This window comes from Octopus sinensis, linkage group LG29, assembly GCF_006345805.1.
Source record: "Octopus sinensis linkage group LG29, ASM634580v1, whole genome shotgun sequence".
Classification (NCBI taxonomy): Eukaryota; Metazoa; Mollusca; class Cephalopoda; order Octopoda; family Octopodidae; genus Octopus; species Octopus sinensis.
This window is the reverse complement of record NC_043025.1, coordinates 15,289,156-15,303,594: the sequence shown is the minus strand read 5'-3', so window position 1 is coordinate 15,303,594 and position 14,439 is coordinate 15,289,156. Positions and strand designations below refer to the sequence as shown.

General features: G+C 42.0%; 1 protein-coding gene across 12 annotated transcripts in view; it reads right to left on the bottom strand.

The window, feature by feature from the left end:
- LOC115226081 (huntingtin-interacting protein 1) overlaps window positions 1-14,439 on the bottom strand; it is a 151,992-nt gene that overhangs the window by 38,537 nt on the left and 99,016 nt on the right. For all 12 annotated transcript variants that reach the window (XR_005004264.1, XR_005004263.1, XR_005004265.1 and 9 more), the window contains 6 exons: window positions 12,191-12,298; window positions 10,480-10,545; window positions 7,451-7,632; window positions 5,490-5,579; window positions 3,242-3,304; window positions 2,101-2,201 (listed from right to left, as the gene is read on the bottom strand). Coding sequence is in view for 2 of the 12 variants with exons in the window: in XM_036514918.1 (XP_036370811.1) it covers window positions 2,101-2,201; window positions 3,242-3,304; window positions 5,490-5,579; window positions 7,451-7,632; window positions 10,480-10,545; window positions 12,191-12,298 (610 nt within the window). In the remaining 10 variants the exon portion in view is untranslated. The remainder of the gene's footprint in view (window positions 1-2,100; window positions 2,202-3,241; window positions 3,305-5,489; window positions 5,580-7,450; window positions 7,633-10,479; window positions 10,546-12,190; window positions 12,299-14,439) is intronic.

The window sequence follows — 14,439 nt, the reverse complement described above, 5'->3', positions numbered from 1 at the left end:
GATACATAAATCCAAAGAAAAGTTCATACATAGATACATACACACAGCAAATATTGGATGCCAATTTCACTTTTCATTACCACACGAGGATAAAATTAACTCACAAGTTCTCAGGGAGATTCAGCCTCACACAGAATATGACAAGGCTGGCCCCTTTGAATTACAGCTACAACTCGAGACATATATGAAAGTATTTGTGTGTGCGTATAGTATAGGTTAGTTAAAATGTGTTTGCAATAATAAGTGTCTCGTGGGGGAAATAAACACAATTACCAAACTTTTATTCAAAAATCCATTTATTATTTTGTTCTTTTGCATTTTCATTTGTACCCAGAAATTTTCAACAACTGCACGCCAGAAGAAATGGAAAAACGAGTAATTTTATCTCCTAAAAATTCTGTCTTGCAATAAATGAAAAAGTCCTTAACATTATACCAGAGGCCCTTAAAACGTACTTAAGCACAGATTCAGTGTCCTGCAATAAGGAAGAGGAGGTTCAGAACTATCCATTTGAATTCATAAACTCACTCACTCCATCCGGTTTGCCTCCTCATTGTCTCAACTTAAAAATAGGGTCTATTGTAATGCTGCTAAGAAATATTTTGAGTAATGGAACTTGCATGAAAGTGCAAAGACTTCATGAACATTGTGTAGAGGCATCATTGGTAAGAGGCTCCAACAGAGGTCGTACACTTCTAATTCCCAGAATTAAACTTAGCCCAAGTGATGCAAATATTCCATTCACACTAAACAGACTTCAGTTTCCACTTCGTCTTACATATTCGATGACAATTAATTAGGCTCAAGGGCAAACATTTGAAACAGTTGGAATACATTTGCCTCAACTGGTATTTTCTCACGGCCAATTATAACTCGCATTTTCAAGAGCATGAGCAATGAACAATATCAAAGAATTATGACCCTCGATTGGGATAACAAACAATGGCGAAAACGTGGTGTGACAAACACACAGAATATTGTCTACCACGAAGTACTGTGAGGAAGACCATTGCACCAGATGGCATCACCAACACACCGGCCACCAGTTAGGGGCCCACTGGATCTCTCTCAGCATACCAGCAAACCACAAAATCACACCAGCCACCATCACCACTACCTCCAAGCCCATCATATATGTATGTATGTGTGTGTGTCTGTGTTTGTCCCATCACCACCACCACTATTTCTTGACAACCAATGTTGGTGCATTTGTGTCCCTATAATTACATTTTTTACATTTTCCATGGATTTTTCATAGGTCCAACTAGTTGTTATTATTATTATTAATAGTAAGGTGAGTCGGCAGAATCGTTAGCAGGTCAGGCAAAATGCTTAGTGGCCTTTTGTCTGCTGCTACGTTCTGAGTTCAAATTTCACTGAGGTTGACTTTGCTCTCACCCCTTTGGGGTCAATAAAGTACCAGTGAAACATTGGGGGTTGATGTAATCAACTATCCTCTTCCCCCAAAACTGCTGCCCTTGTGGCAAAATTTGAAATTACAATTATATTATTACAATATAAGTTATTTATCATACACCAAAAACTACTGAGAACATTTCACTCCTATACACACATGAATGGGCACAGCATCCTTTTAACGCCATCTTTTACATCAAGATTGTAAGCCTGATGCTCAAACCAACCCTAAACCATGTGGTTAGCCACATATATATATATATTCAAATGGAAATTGTAGTTAAGACACCTGTGCTGGTGACATGTAAAAAGCACAGTATGAACGTGGCAGATACTAGCACCGCCTGACTGGTGTCCGTGTCGGTGACACGTAAAAGCACCAACCGATCGTGGCAGTTTGCCAGCCTGCTCTGGCCCGTGCAGATGGCACGTAAAAAGCACCCACTACACTCACGGAGTGGTTGGCGTTAGGAAGGGCATCCTGCTGTAGAAACACTTCCAGATCAGACTAGAGCCTGGTGCAGCCTCCTGGCTTCCCAGACCCTGGTTGAACCGTCCAACCCATGCTAGCATGGAGAACGCACGTTAAACGACGATGATGATTTCTAAATTGAATTTTTCTCCTTGTAAGTTTGGGTTTTATTCCCTCAAATAATAATTATTATATATACGGTGTATACTTACATGGTGGCAGTAGCTCCCCATCCGACAGCCTTGGCAGCTGAGAGGAGTCCCTCAGTCCAGCGATGGTGTTTGTTGTAGAACTCTTTGGCTGATGAGGCACCCTGCAATAGAGAGGAGAGGGAAGAGTTAGGGGTCAGGGATAAGGAAATAGTTTATATAGAGGGAGGGGGAGGAAGAAAAGAGAGTGGGAGGTAGTATAGTGAGACAGAGATTTAATAAGAGAGGGAGAGCAAATGTGATGGGGGGTGTGAGAAAGAAACAGAGTGAATGAGAGACAGAGAGAGAGAGAGAGAGAGAAAAGAAAAGCAGATTTAACTGATCCCCCCACCTCACCAATCTTCTACAAATTGTGGCCATGTTCCAGTATTGAGTTATCTTCCTTTATATTCTGAATCCAATAAGTCCCTGGGGTCAATGTAATCACACAAAATTTCAGGCTTTGGGCCAATAATAAATAGAATTATTATCATTATTGTTACTATTATTGCCATGTTCTGGGTTAAAATTCTGCCAATTTCGGGGGTCAATAAATTAAGTACCAGTGAAACACTGGGGTCGATGTAATTGACTTGTCCCCTCCCCACAAATTTCAGGCCTTGTGCCTTTAGCAGAAAGGATTATCATTATCATCATTGTTTGGGTGGTGAGCTGACAGAATCGTTCCCATGCTGGAGCATTCTTTCTAGTTTCATTGTTCTGTCAAACTGTTGTTTCTTTCACCCTTTTGGGGGTCAATAAAATCAAGTACCCATTTCTTTACTACCCACAAGGGGCTAAACATAGAGGGGACAAACAAGGACAGACAAATGGATTAAGTCGATTACATCGACCCCAGTGCATAACTGGTACTTAATTTATCGACCCTGAAAGGATGAAAGGCAAAGTTGACCTCGGCGGAATTTGAACTCAGAACGTAACGGCAGCTGAAATACCGCTAAGCATTTCGCCCGGCGTGCTAACGTATCTGCCAGTTCACCACCTTAATCAATAAAATCAAGTACCAACTGAATGCTGGGATCAATGTCATCAACTTCAGTTTTTCCCCCCAAATTGCTGGCCAGGAAACAAAATTAGCCAAATGGAAAAAAAAAAAAAAAATTCTTTCTAAGAAAAGTTAAAGAAAAAGAAACATTTCACTTACCCGCCCTTGGGCAACGATTTCTTTTTGTAAATCTCGAGATTTCTCAACAAGCACTTTTATAGCCTGGAAAATAAATAAACAAATAATAATAACAATAACAACACTCAGAGAGTGCAAGCCTTCATCAATGCTACACTAACATCCTCTCAATGATTAGCCAGAAATGATTTTTAAAACGAGAATATCTGAAATAAACACGACTGCTTTCACAAATGACAATACTAAAAATGAACCCGACCGCTCTCAAAAATTAAGTAAAACAACAACCAGAAAAATAATCCAGAATCCTTGTCCGGTACCAGATTGATGCCAAAATCTAATCAGTTTGTGCCAGTTCCAAGGCCAAACATCCCTGAAGGTTTCATCCGAATCCATCCAGTGGTTCTTGAGATATCTTGTCCACAGACAAACAAACAAACACAATTGGAAAAAATACCCCCGCCTTCGCTAAGACAGAGGTAATAATAACAATAATAATAACAATAATAATAACAATAATAATAATAATAATAATAATAATAATAATGGTTTCAAATTTTGCCACAAGGGCAGCAATTTCGGGGGAAGGGGTGAGTCAGTCACATCAATCCCAAAAGGATGAAAGGCAAAGTCAACCTCCGCAGAATTTGAACTCAGGGCTTAGCAACAGGAAAAATACCACCAAGCATTTCATCCAGTGTGCTAACGATTCTGCCAGTTTACTGCCTTAATAATAACAACAACAACGATGACCATGTCTTCAAAAAAAGGAGATGGTGCATGGCTGAGTGGTTAGGGATGTTGGCTCATGATTGTAAGGTTGAGAGTTCAATTCCCAGTGATGTTCTGTCCTTGGTCGAGACACTTATATTTCTCATTGCCCCAATTCACTCAGCTGTCATATTTCAAAGGGGCCAGCCTTGTCACATTCTGTATGATGCTGAATCTCCCTGAGAACTGTGGAGTACTCAGCCACTTGCACGTTAATTTCATGAGCAGACTGTTCCATTCATCAGATCAAGTGGAACCCTCTTCACTATCACTAACAGAATGCCAGGTCTTTTACTCTCACCCACCCACACACACGCACAAAATAGGGGTCTCCACTATCATTTTTTTTTTGTTCCCAACTTTGACCCTCCATAAATCCAAAATTTTATTTTAGAATTTATGGGTGCAACTGTCTTTGAAGACTCATATTGTCGTTGAATGATTGAAATGGGGAGTAGATAGAAAGTCGACAACTGATGAAGGGTCCTTTTTTCTGGGTTCACTTGTCTTGTTTTCCATTTTTTATTGTTTACTTATTTTCTCATTTCTTAATGTATTTCATGTTATTTGCACTGTTGGTGGCATCCTGTACCCATATATGCATGCCGGTGGCACTTAAAAAGCACCCACTACACTCACAGAGTGGTTGGCGTTAGGAAGGGCATCCAGCTGTAGAAACATTGCCAGATCAGACTGGAGCCTGGTGCAGCCTTCTGGCTTCCCAGACCCCAGTTGCACCATCTAACCCATGCCAGCATGGAGAACAGACGCTAAATGATGATGATGATGATGATATATATATATATATAATAATATTAGGGAGTATAGCTCCAAACTTACAGGGAAAAATTAGATTTAGTATTAAATCAAATTTCACAGTAAATATATAAAATATGAATTAGAGATAAAACCACTATTATGCAACTCAAACAGTGATAGACATAAACTAATACATAAATAACAAATAATATAAATATAATTAATATAATATATATATAATTATTTTTTTCAAAAAGTATAAAAAGAACGATAAATATACTATAGTAAGTATATTTATCATTCTTTTTATACTTTTTGAAAAAAAAAATTATATATATATATATATATATATATTATAATTATATTTATATTATTTGTTATTTATGTATTAGTTTATGTCTATCACTGAGTTGCATAATAGTGGTTTTATCTCTAATTTCACATTTTATATATATATATATACATAAAAGGTATGAATTTTTTCATAAATATATCATTCATGATGAATCTTCCAAAAGAGAGACAGAAGCAGTGAATAAATCGTTCTTATCCTCCATCCTGACTACGTCCTTTTCCTAATCGTACAATCTGTGCACCACTCCATAAAAATCTACACACATACACGTGTGTGTGTGTGCATGCAAAGATGGGTGTATATAGATTTCAACAAAGATAGAAACAATAAAAAAAAATTAAAACAACAACAGAGCGGCACAATGCCACACTGTGCCTCACTGACCTGCATAAGGCCTGTGCACGCATCGAGAATACTTTCGTTGACCTCCAGATTTAAACCAGTTGTGTCTTCCTGCGTTTTCTTCAACATTTCCTACAAAAAACATCAATGTACACACAGGTTACTACGAGCCAATGAAGGAGACCTCTCAGTGGTAGAAATAGCAGCCAAATTTTCCTCAAATCACACCCTACTGTTTTATGTACGGACAAGAAGGAGTTGGATCCACTCGGGTTATAAACTCATAGCCTTAACACAGATAGACAGACAGACAGGTAGAAAGGTAGGTATAGCAGCATGATTACAGATGGGTACTCCACCCAAATTTGTTGCCACATAACTTTCAGAAAAATGTATACTTTTTAACGAAATTTTCAACAAATACCCCTTAGATGCTGTGGATGCAGAGTATATTACTCTTTACTCTTACTTGTTTCAGTCATTTGACTGCAGCCATGCTGGAGCACCGCCTTTAATCGAGCAACTCGACCCCGGGACTTATTCTTTTGTAAGCCCAGTACTTATTCTATCGGTCTCTTTTGCCGAACTGCTAAGTAACGGGGACATAAACACACCAGCATCGGTTGTCAAGCAATGCTAGGGGGACACACAAACACACACATATATATATACATCTATACAACAGGCTTCTTTCAGTTTCTGTCTACCAAATCAACTCACAAGGCTTTGGTCGGCCCGGGGCTATAGCAGAAGACACTTGCCCAAGGTGCCACCCAGTGGGATTGAACCCGGAACCATGTGGTTGGTTAGCAAGCTACTTACCACACAGCCACTCCTGCGCCTATATAGGGATTTATGGGAAAGAATTTTTCTGAGGGTATGGATAGAGGAGTTTTAGAAAATTCACACGATCCAACTGTTTTCCCTCATAGCTTTCAGGAAAATGGATATCCTTTAATGAGATTTTACCAAATACCTTTCAAATGGCAGAGATTACAATTACGAAGAAATTTATGGGGAAAATTTGTTCCAAGGTGGTAGGGAGAGGCATTTCAAAAGAAAAAGAAAAACCAGTTTTGGATCAGGAAAACCCAATAAGTTGCAGCCACTCCATCTGATCTCCCCAATTTCTTTTAAACGACAGCCTTCAAAATAATGGGGAGGGACATCTTTTTATGAAAAAAAAATTCTTTTGTAGAACCCCGCCCCTTCATCATCCCACTCCAGGCCAATTTTTTTGGCATTTCAAAACCTTTTTGCTAAAATATTGTTTATATTTTCAAAAGAAAAAGTGAGTAATTTAAAGGAGATTTGGCTGTTGTTTCTAGTACTTCCTCATTTCTTACTCACTGTCAAATGTGTTGAAGCTTTCAATATTTTTCTCCCCATAAATACATTTATATGCTATAAAGAAGATGTGGAAAATTGATTGTTTTGCAATCTCACTCCCTGCCCCCCCCCCCCCATTTCTGTTTATAATTTAAGCATTGGAGAGCAGAGAAGGTCATGGCCGGCATTTATTCACAATGATTTCAAAACAGAGGTACACAAATGAGGATTCATTTGAATAGCATATTTTTCTGCTAGAAATACATGTGACAAATGCAAGAATGAAAACGGAGTGTAGTTTGGAATGTGCTAGAAACAACAGCCAAATCTCCCTTGAATCATACACCCTATCCTCTGAAAATATTTACAATTTTTTTTTTTTTTTACCGAAAAGGCACCTCCGATGGTTTTTATTTCTTTCAGTAAGTTATCAGAGTTGTTTGCAATGAAAACATTAAAATAGAGGGTGAGGGACTTTCCCCCTTGTTACGTCAATACCCCAAGGTGGCATTGAGGAACCTTTTTAAAGAAGTGAATCATATACAGGAAGCAATATTATTTATTTTAGATATAAGGTGCCACACAGTGGGACTGAACCCAGAACCATGTGAGTGAAAAGGGAAGCATATGTCCTACCACACAGTCACACCTGATAAACAAAAGCAGCAACCTACCTCAATTTTACTGGCTGCAAGGTCAATGGCACTTGTTGTGAGTTGCATCTCTGATTCAACCATGTCTCCAATCTCCTTGTCTTTCACATCAGCAATCTTTGGTAACAGCGTCTCAGCACAAGACTGCATCTTCTTGACGTTTTCTAAGACTACACCAAACTGTGCCAACACAGAGTTCTCATCTGCAACAAGCACACAAAGTGGATAGGATTTAGCGTGGCCTTGAGGGAAAGCAAAAACATATACTGAGACACATTTCCTGACCAGAAGAAAGCACGGGTCATAGACACCTTCATCTATCTTGGCAGCTTGATTCACTGCAAACAAGACAGGGTGAAGGTGCTTAATTGCAGAATGGGAAACATATCAGCAGAATTCAACTAGTTTAGTAAAACCTGGAAGAGCAAGAAATCTTCTCTAAAAGCCATATTGTGGTTCTGCAAATCCAACAAACTCTCTCCTCTCGCATATGGCTGTGAAACAAGGCAGGTGAAAAGCATCCCCAGAAAAAGAAACTGGATGCAGTTGGAAGTAAAGGCTTCTGGAAAATACTAAGCATCAAATATAAGGACTTTATCAGTATGTGATTGATGCCAGGACCGCCTGACTGGCCCCCCATGCCGATGGCACGTTAAAAGCACCATTTGAATGTGGCCAATGCCAGTAACCCATGACTAGCTTCCGTGCCGGTGGCATGTAAAAAGGATTATCCAAACGTGAATGATGCCAGGCCCGCCTGACAGGTTCCTGTGCTGGTGGCACATAAAAGGTACCCACTACACTCTTGGAGTGGTTGGCATTAGGAAAGGCATCCAGCTGTAGAAACACTGCCAGATCAGACTGGAGCCTGGTGCAGCCTTCTGGCTTGTCAGTCCCCAGTCAAACTGTCCAACCCATGCCAGCATGGAAAGTGGACATAAAACAGTGATGATGATGATGAAGAGGTCACGAGAAGATCAGCCCAATGCCTAGCGACCATCACCATCTGCAAGTGCCAACAGAGTTGGCTGGAACATGTAAGTTTCCAACTATCACACTCATTGATTAAATCCTTAAGTGGAACCCTTAGAGGCAACAGTACAGGGGACATCCTAAGAGGAACTGGCATCAAATGATGGACAGGGAACTTGCACTGAAGGAGGCTGTCGAATGACCCAGCTGGAGTACTTTGACTGCCTCAGGGGTCACCCAATATGGGAGCACTGAAGTAAGTTCAATCTAAAGGGAAGTAGTTGGAGGATAGAGTCCCATGGCTGGCAAGGGAGGAGGAGGGAGTGGTCCTTGAATCAAAAAACGTGGTCTTCCCAAGGGTCAAGGGGATGGTGTGAAACATGACAATGAGTTAGATCTGTTGCACAAGAACAAATACAGTCTGTTCCATCGAACAGGCTTCAATACAATTTCCTTCTTTCTCTTATATAAGATTTGGATTCACTAGAATGTATGACAGCAGCCACTCAATCATTGAGATTGAACCTGGGTCCAATTTGTCACAGGGCTGAAGTGAATGTCTTAACCACATGGCCAAGCAGAGGAGTTGTTTTTACAGGTGAATAATGATAGTGTACATCATTAATTTCAATCTTCTGATATATAAGGGGAGGCAACATCAGATAGGTTTCAGCCATATTATGACCTCAGTGAACCACAGCCTTCACTATGCTTCACAATGTGTGAAAACTGCTAAATATCATACATTTGTGTGTGTGTGCACATGTATGTTTGTATTAGTAGTTCACATATTTGTAGAAGCATATTCAAACTTGACAAACTAGGCTCGTTTGATGAGTGTTGGTATTAAATAATATATAACGGGAAGGTTTATGAAAATAAACAAAAGACGAAGGCAGGTGGAGTACAGGAATAGAAATAGAACAAGTCTTTTATGTCTCGAGCCTACGCTCTTCGACAGAAAGATACACAGAAAAAAAACAAGGAGAGAAAAAAAATGCGTGTAGGAGCTAACAGTCTATCATGGCGTTCTGATTTCAGGCAGAAGTCAGAGATCAGATGTCAGACGTTAAACGCTAGAGGGATAGTAGGGGAGATAACAGGGTCAAGTGACCTCGCCCCAACATGAAGGTGCGTGTGTGCATGTGAAAGAGGGCTGGTTGTCACACACACACATTGAAGGAGTCACAAGCACTTTCACAAACATATACACACAACAGAACTTCTGCCTACCAAAGTCACACACAAGACTTCGGGTGGCCAAGTCTACAGTTGAAGACACTCGCTCAAAGTGCTACATAGTGAGACTGAACCTGGAACCATGTAGTTGAGAATCAAGCTTCCTAACCACACAGCCACATATATGTGTGCGTGTGTGTAACAGGCTTCCACACAGTTTCCATCTACCAAATTCACTCACAAGGCATTAGCCAGCCTAAGGCTATAGGAAAAGACACTTGCCCAAGGTGTCATGCAGTGGGACTGAACCAGGAACCATGTGGGTGTAGGGTAAGCTTCTTAACCGTAGAGCCATGCTGGTATTTACTCTTACTCTCTCTTTTACTTGTTTCAGTCATTTGACTGCAGCCATGCTGGAGCACCGCTTTTAGTCGAGCAACTCGACCCCGGGACTTATTCTTTTGTAAGCCCAGAACTTATTCTATCGGTCTCTTTTGCCGAACCGCTAAGTGACGGGGGACGTAAACACACCAGCATCGGTTGTCAAGCAATGCTAGGGGGACAAACACAGACACACAAACATACATGCACACATATATATATACGACGGGCTTCTTTCAGTTTCCGTCTACCAAATCCACTCACAAGGCTTTGGTCAGCCCGAGGCTATAGTAGAAGACACTTGCCCAAGGTGCCACGCAGTGGGACTGAACCCAGAACCATGTGGTTGGTAAGCAAGCTACTTACCACTCAGCCACTCGAAAAAAGGAAAAAAAAACCCCCAAAAAAACAAATAAAGACAGGATAGTCATGGCTGGCATGCCATAATCAGAGCTGCCCTTGGAGAGAGCGGGTGGAAGGCGTTCAACTACCAGCCCCAACAGAAACCCTTCAATTACCTTTCTCTATTTGGGTTAACGCCTTCATGCTTTCGTCAATTGTGTTCTTACAGGTCGTGTTTAATTCTGGAGAAGAAAGAAACAAATGAAAATACAAAATAGAAACAAAAAAAATACAGAAAAATCAAATTCATCTCTCTCTATATAAACGGCAGTTTGTCTGTGTGTGTTTCTGTGTGTCTGTTTGGTTGTACCCTCACCCTGACCACGGCTTTCAACCGATTCTGATGAAACTTGACACACACATAGCCCAATGTCATAATTCAAAACTAACGCAGCGAAAATTTTGAAAAGTTCCCCCAGTTCTGAAAAAGATCGATAAATTCGACATGGGGTCGAGAATCAGAAACACAAACCACAGACTGTCTAGGGGACGCAACTCGACCTTTTTAACTATAAAAAAAATTTACCATCATTTTTTCCCCCATTTTTTTGCTATTTTTTGGCTATAACTCTCTAAAAATGCTTTATAGTTATTTCCCTTGCAAACCCGAGCAACGCAGGGCGATACTGCTAGTTTTTAATAAAACTGATCCTTGGTCCCCCTCCCCCCTGCACCACCATCTTTCCCCTCTCCCTTCCTGGCCCACTCTTGCAAAACCCACCCAAACAACTCATTATTTTTTTCTTTCACCATTCTCCCTGTCTACTACATCATCATTACCACTCTTCTGCTCCCTGCCGACTATGACCAACCATCCTGACACCTCATTTCCCCTATTTCTATCACTTCCCAGCACCTCTCAATGATTCCTTGAGAGAGATTTGATTGCTATTTCTAGCAGGTCTAACAACCATGTAGAGGCCTCCCTCACAAACCCCTTCTGCCCCGGCCTTTTTTTCCCCACACTTTATCCCTCTCTACTCCTTTACTCCTTAGTCTCTGAACATAGGCACTCCTCCTCAAACATTTTGTAGCCTTGCAAGCCACATGACAACCTTACCACTGTCAGTGCCACGTAAAAAGCACCCAAGACACACTGAAGTGGTTGGCATAAGGAAGGGCATCCAGTTGTAGAAACCCTGCCAACTGCAGTTGGATGCAGTTGTTCATGCCATTCGATCTTGTTAAACTGTCCAACATGAAGCATGGACAATAGATGATGATGTATAGAGACAAATTTTACACACATTATCATTATTATTATTACTACTACTTTGGTGGTAAGCTGGCAGAATTGTTAGCAACCCAAGCAAAATGCTTAGTGGTATAAGGCGGCGAGCTGGCAGAAACGTTAGCACGCTGGGCGAAATGCCTAACGGTATTTCATCTGCCGTTACATTCTGAGTTCAAATTCTGCCGAGGTCGACTTTGCCTTTCATCCTTTCAGGGTCAATAAATTAAGTACCAGTTACGCACTGGGGTCAATCTAATCGACTTAATCCCTTTGTCTGTCCTTATCTGTCCCCTCTATGTTTAGCCCCTTGTGGTTAGTAAAGAAATAGGTATTTTGTCTGCCGTTACGTTCTGAGTTCAAATTCCACCAAGGCCAACTTTGCCTTTGTTCCTTTAAATAAAGTGAGTACCAGTTATACACTGGGGTCAATGAAATCGATTTACATGCTCCCTACATATTTCAGACCTTGTGCCTTTAGTAGAAAGAATTATTATTATTACTATTATTATTACTACTAAAGAGTGCAGAGGATTGGTCTATTCTGCCATGTCGAAATACAGACACAGCATGAACACCACCACACAGCATCTTACCTTCACCAGCACTTAGCTGGGCTGAGTGTGACGTTGCTAAACCATACTGGACAGAGTCGGAGAGTCGGTGTGAAAAATCAACCATTGAAGTGATTAAGTCTTGTATAGCTGAAAGAGAGAGAGAGAGAGAGAGACTGTAAGAGAGTGAGGTAGGAGAGAGGGAGAGAGAGACTGTGAGAGAGAAAGAGAGAGACTGTGAGAGAGTGAGGTAGGAGAGAGGAAGAGAGAGAGACTGTGAGAGAGTGAGGTGGGAGAGAGAGAAACTGAGTGAGGTGGGAAAGAGGAAGAGAAGGAAAAGGTCAGAGAGAAGGGAGGAGGGGGGGAGGGAGAGACAGAGAGGTGGAAGAGAGGGATGGAGGTGAGAGAGAAGAAGAAAGAGGGAGAGTGAAAGGAAAGTGAGAGGGTGAGAGAGAAAGAGAAAGGAGAGAGAATAAAAAGGAGGGACAATGAAAGAATGTGTAAGAGAGGGAAGGAGAGAATATGAGGGAGAAAGAAGGGTGGAAAACCCAGCTTACTGTCCGGGGGGGGGGGGCAAAAGAGAAAATGCACACATGAGAGTGTAACTGTGGAGGGTCTAAATAAGAAGAGATGGTCATGGAGAAACCCAGTTTCTTGGTAAACTGGGAGCAGAAGAGGAGGGGGTGCTTTCCATGTGTGAAAGAAGAGGATGAGAGAGAGAGAGAGAGAGAGTAAAAGCAATAAGGCAACAGTTGTTGTTTTAAGAAGGGAGAGGTGAACAGGCCTGGTCCCTGGTCCTGTACAGCCAGACCCTAAACGATTCCAACCTTGAAACATTTTGGTCTTTGGTTGGTTTGTAGAGAGAAGATCGACAGGAGACCAGAGGGGACAAGAGATTAAAAGGGGAGAAAAGGGTCGAGGATGGCAAAGGGGATCAAGAGAGTTAAAGGAGATAAGTAGTAGAAAGAGGAACAGGATAGCAATTGGAGGCAAGAGAAACAGGGGACAAGAGTGACGGGTGAGTAAGAGGGACGGGAGGGTAAAAGGGGACAAGAGGGTCAGAGGGTAAGAGGGGACAAGAGGGTCAGGAGGGTAAGAGGATGGGAGGGTAAGAGGGATGGGAGGGTAAGAGGGATGGGAGAGTAAGAGGGATGGGAGGGTAAGAGGGATGGGAGAGTAAGAGGGACGGGAGGGTAAGAGGGATGGGAGGGTAAGAGGGGACAAAAGGGTCAGGAGGGTAAGAGGGGACAAGAGGGTCAGGAGGGTAAGAGGGATGGGAGGTAAAGAGGGACAGGAGGGTAAGAGGGATGGGAGGGTAAGAGGGGACAAAAGGGTCAGGAGGGTAAGAGGGGACAAGAGGGTCAGGAGGGTAAGAGGGATGGGAGGTAAAGAGGGACAGGAGGGTAAGAGGATGGGAGGGAAGAGGGGACAAAAGGGTCAGGAGGGTAAGAGGGGACAAGAGGGTCAGGAGGGTAAGAGGGATGGGAGGTAAAGAGGGACAGGAGGGTAAGAGGGATGGGAGGGTAAGAGGGGACAAAAGGGTCAGGAGGGTAAGAGGGGACAAGAGGGTCAGGAGGGTAAGAGGGATGGGAGGTAAAGAGGGACAGGAGGGTAAGAGGGATGGGGGGTAAGAGGGGACAAAAGGGTCAGGAGGGTAAGAGGGGACAAGAGGGTCAGGAGGGTAAGAGGGATGGGAGGGTAAGAGGGACAGGAGGGTAAGAGGGATGGGAGGGTAAGAGGGGACAAAAGGGTCAGGAGGGTAAGAGGGACAGAGGGTCAGGAGGGTAAGAGGGATGGGAGGTAAAGAGGGACAGGAGGGTAAGAGGGATGGGAGGGTAAGAGGGGACAAAAGGGTCAGGAGGGTAAGAGGGGACAAGAGGGTCAGGAGGGTAAGAGGGATGGGAGGTAAAGAGGGACAGGAGGGTAAGAGGGATGGGAGGGTAAGAGGGGACAAAAGGGTCAGGAAGGTAAGAGGGGGAAAGAGGGGGCAAAAAGGACAGGAGGGTAAAAGGGAACAGGAAAGTTGAGATAGATGGGCAATATACATTTTATGCATGTGTGTGCGTGTGTGTGTATATAATATATAATTCTTATACAAGAATGTTATTGACGATGACTTTGAAGTTAATAAATAAATTTCTACTCTACAAAAGCGTAGAGTAACCCATCAGATTAACCCTTTAGTGTTCACATTATTCTACCAAAATTAATCCTTTTTTATCCACATTGTCTTGAACTAATCATGCATTATCTTGTAGCTATGAGATTTTGATGAGGTAGCTGTTAATTTT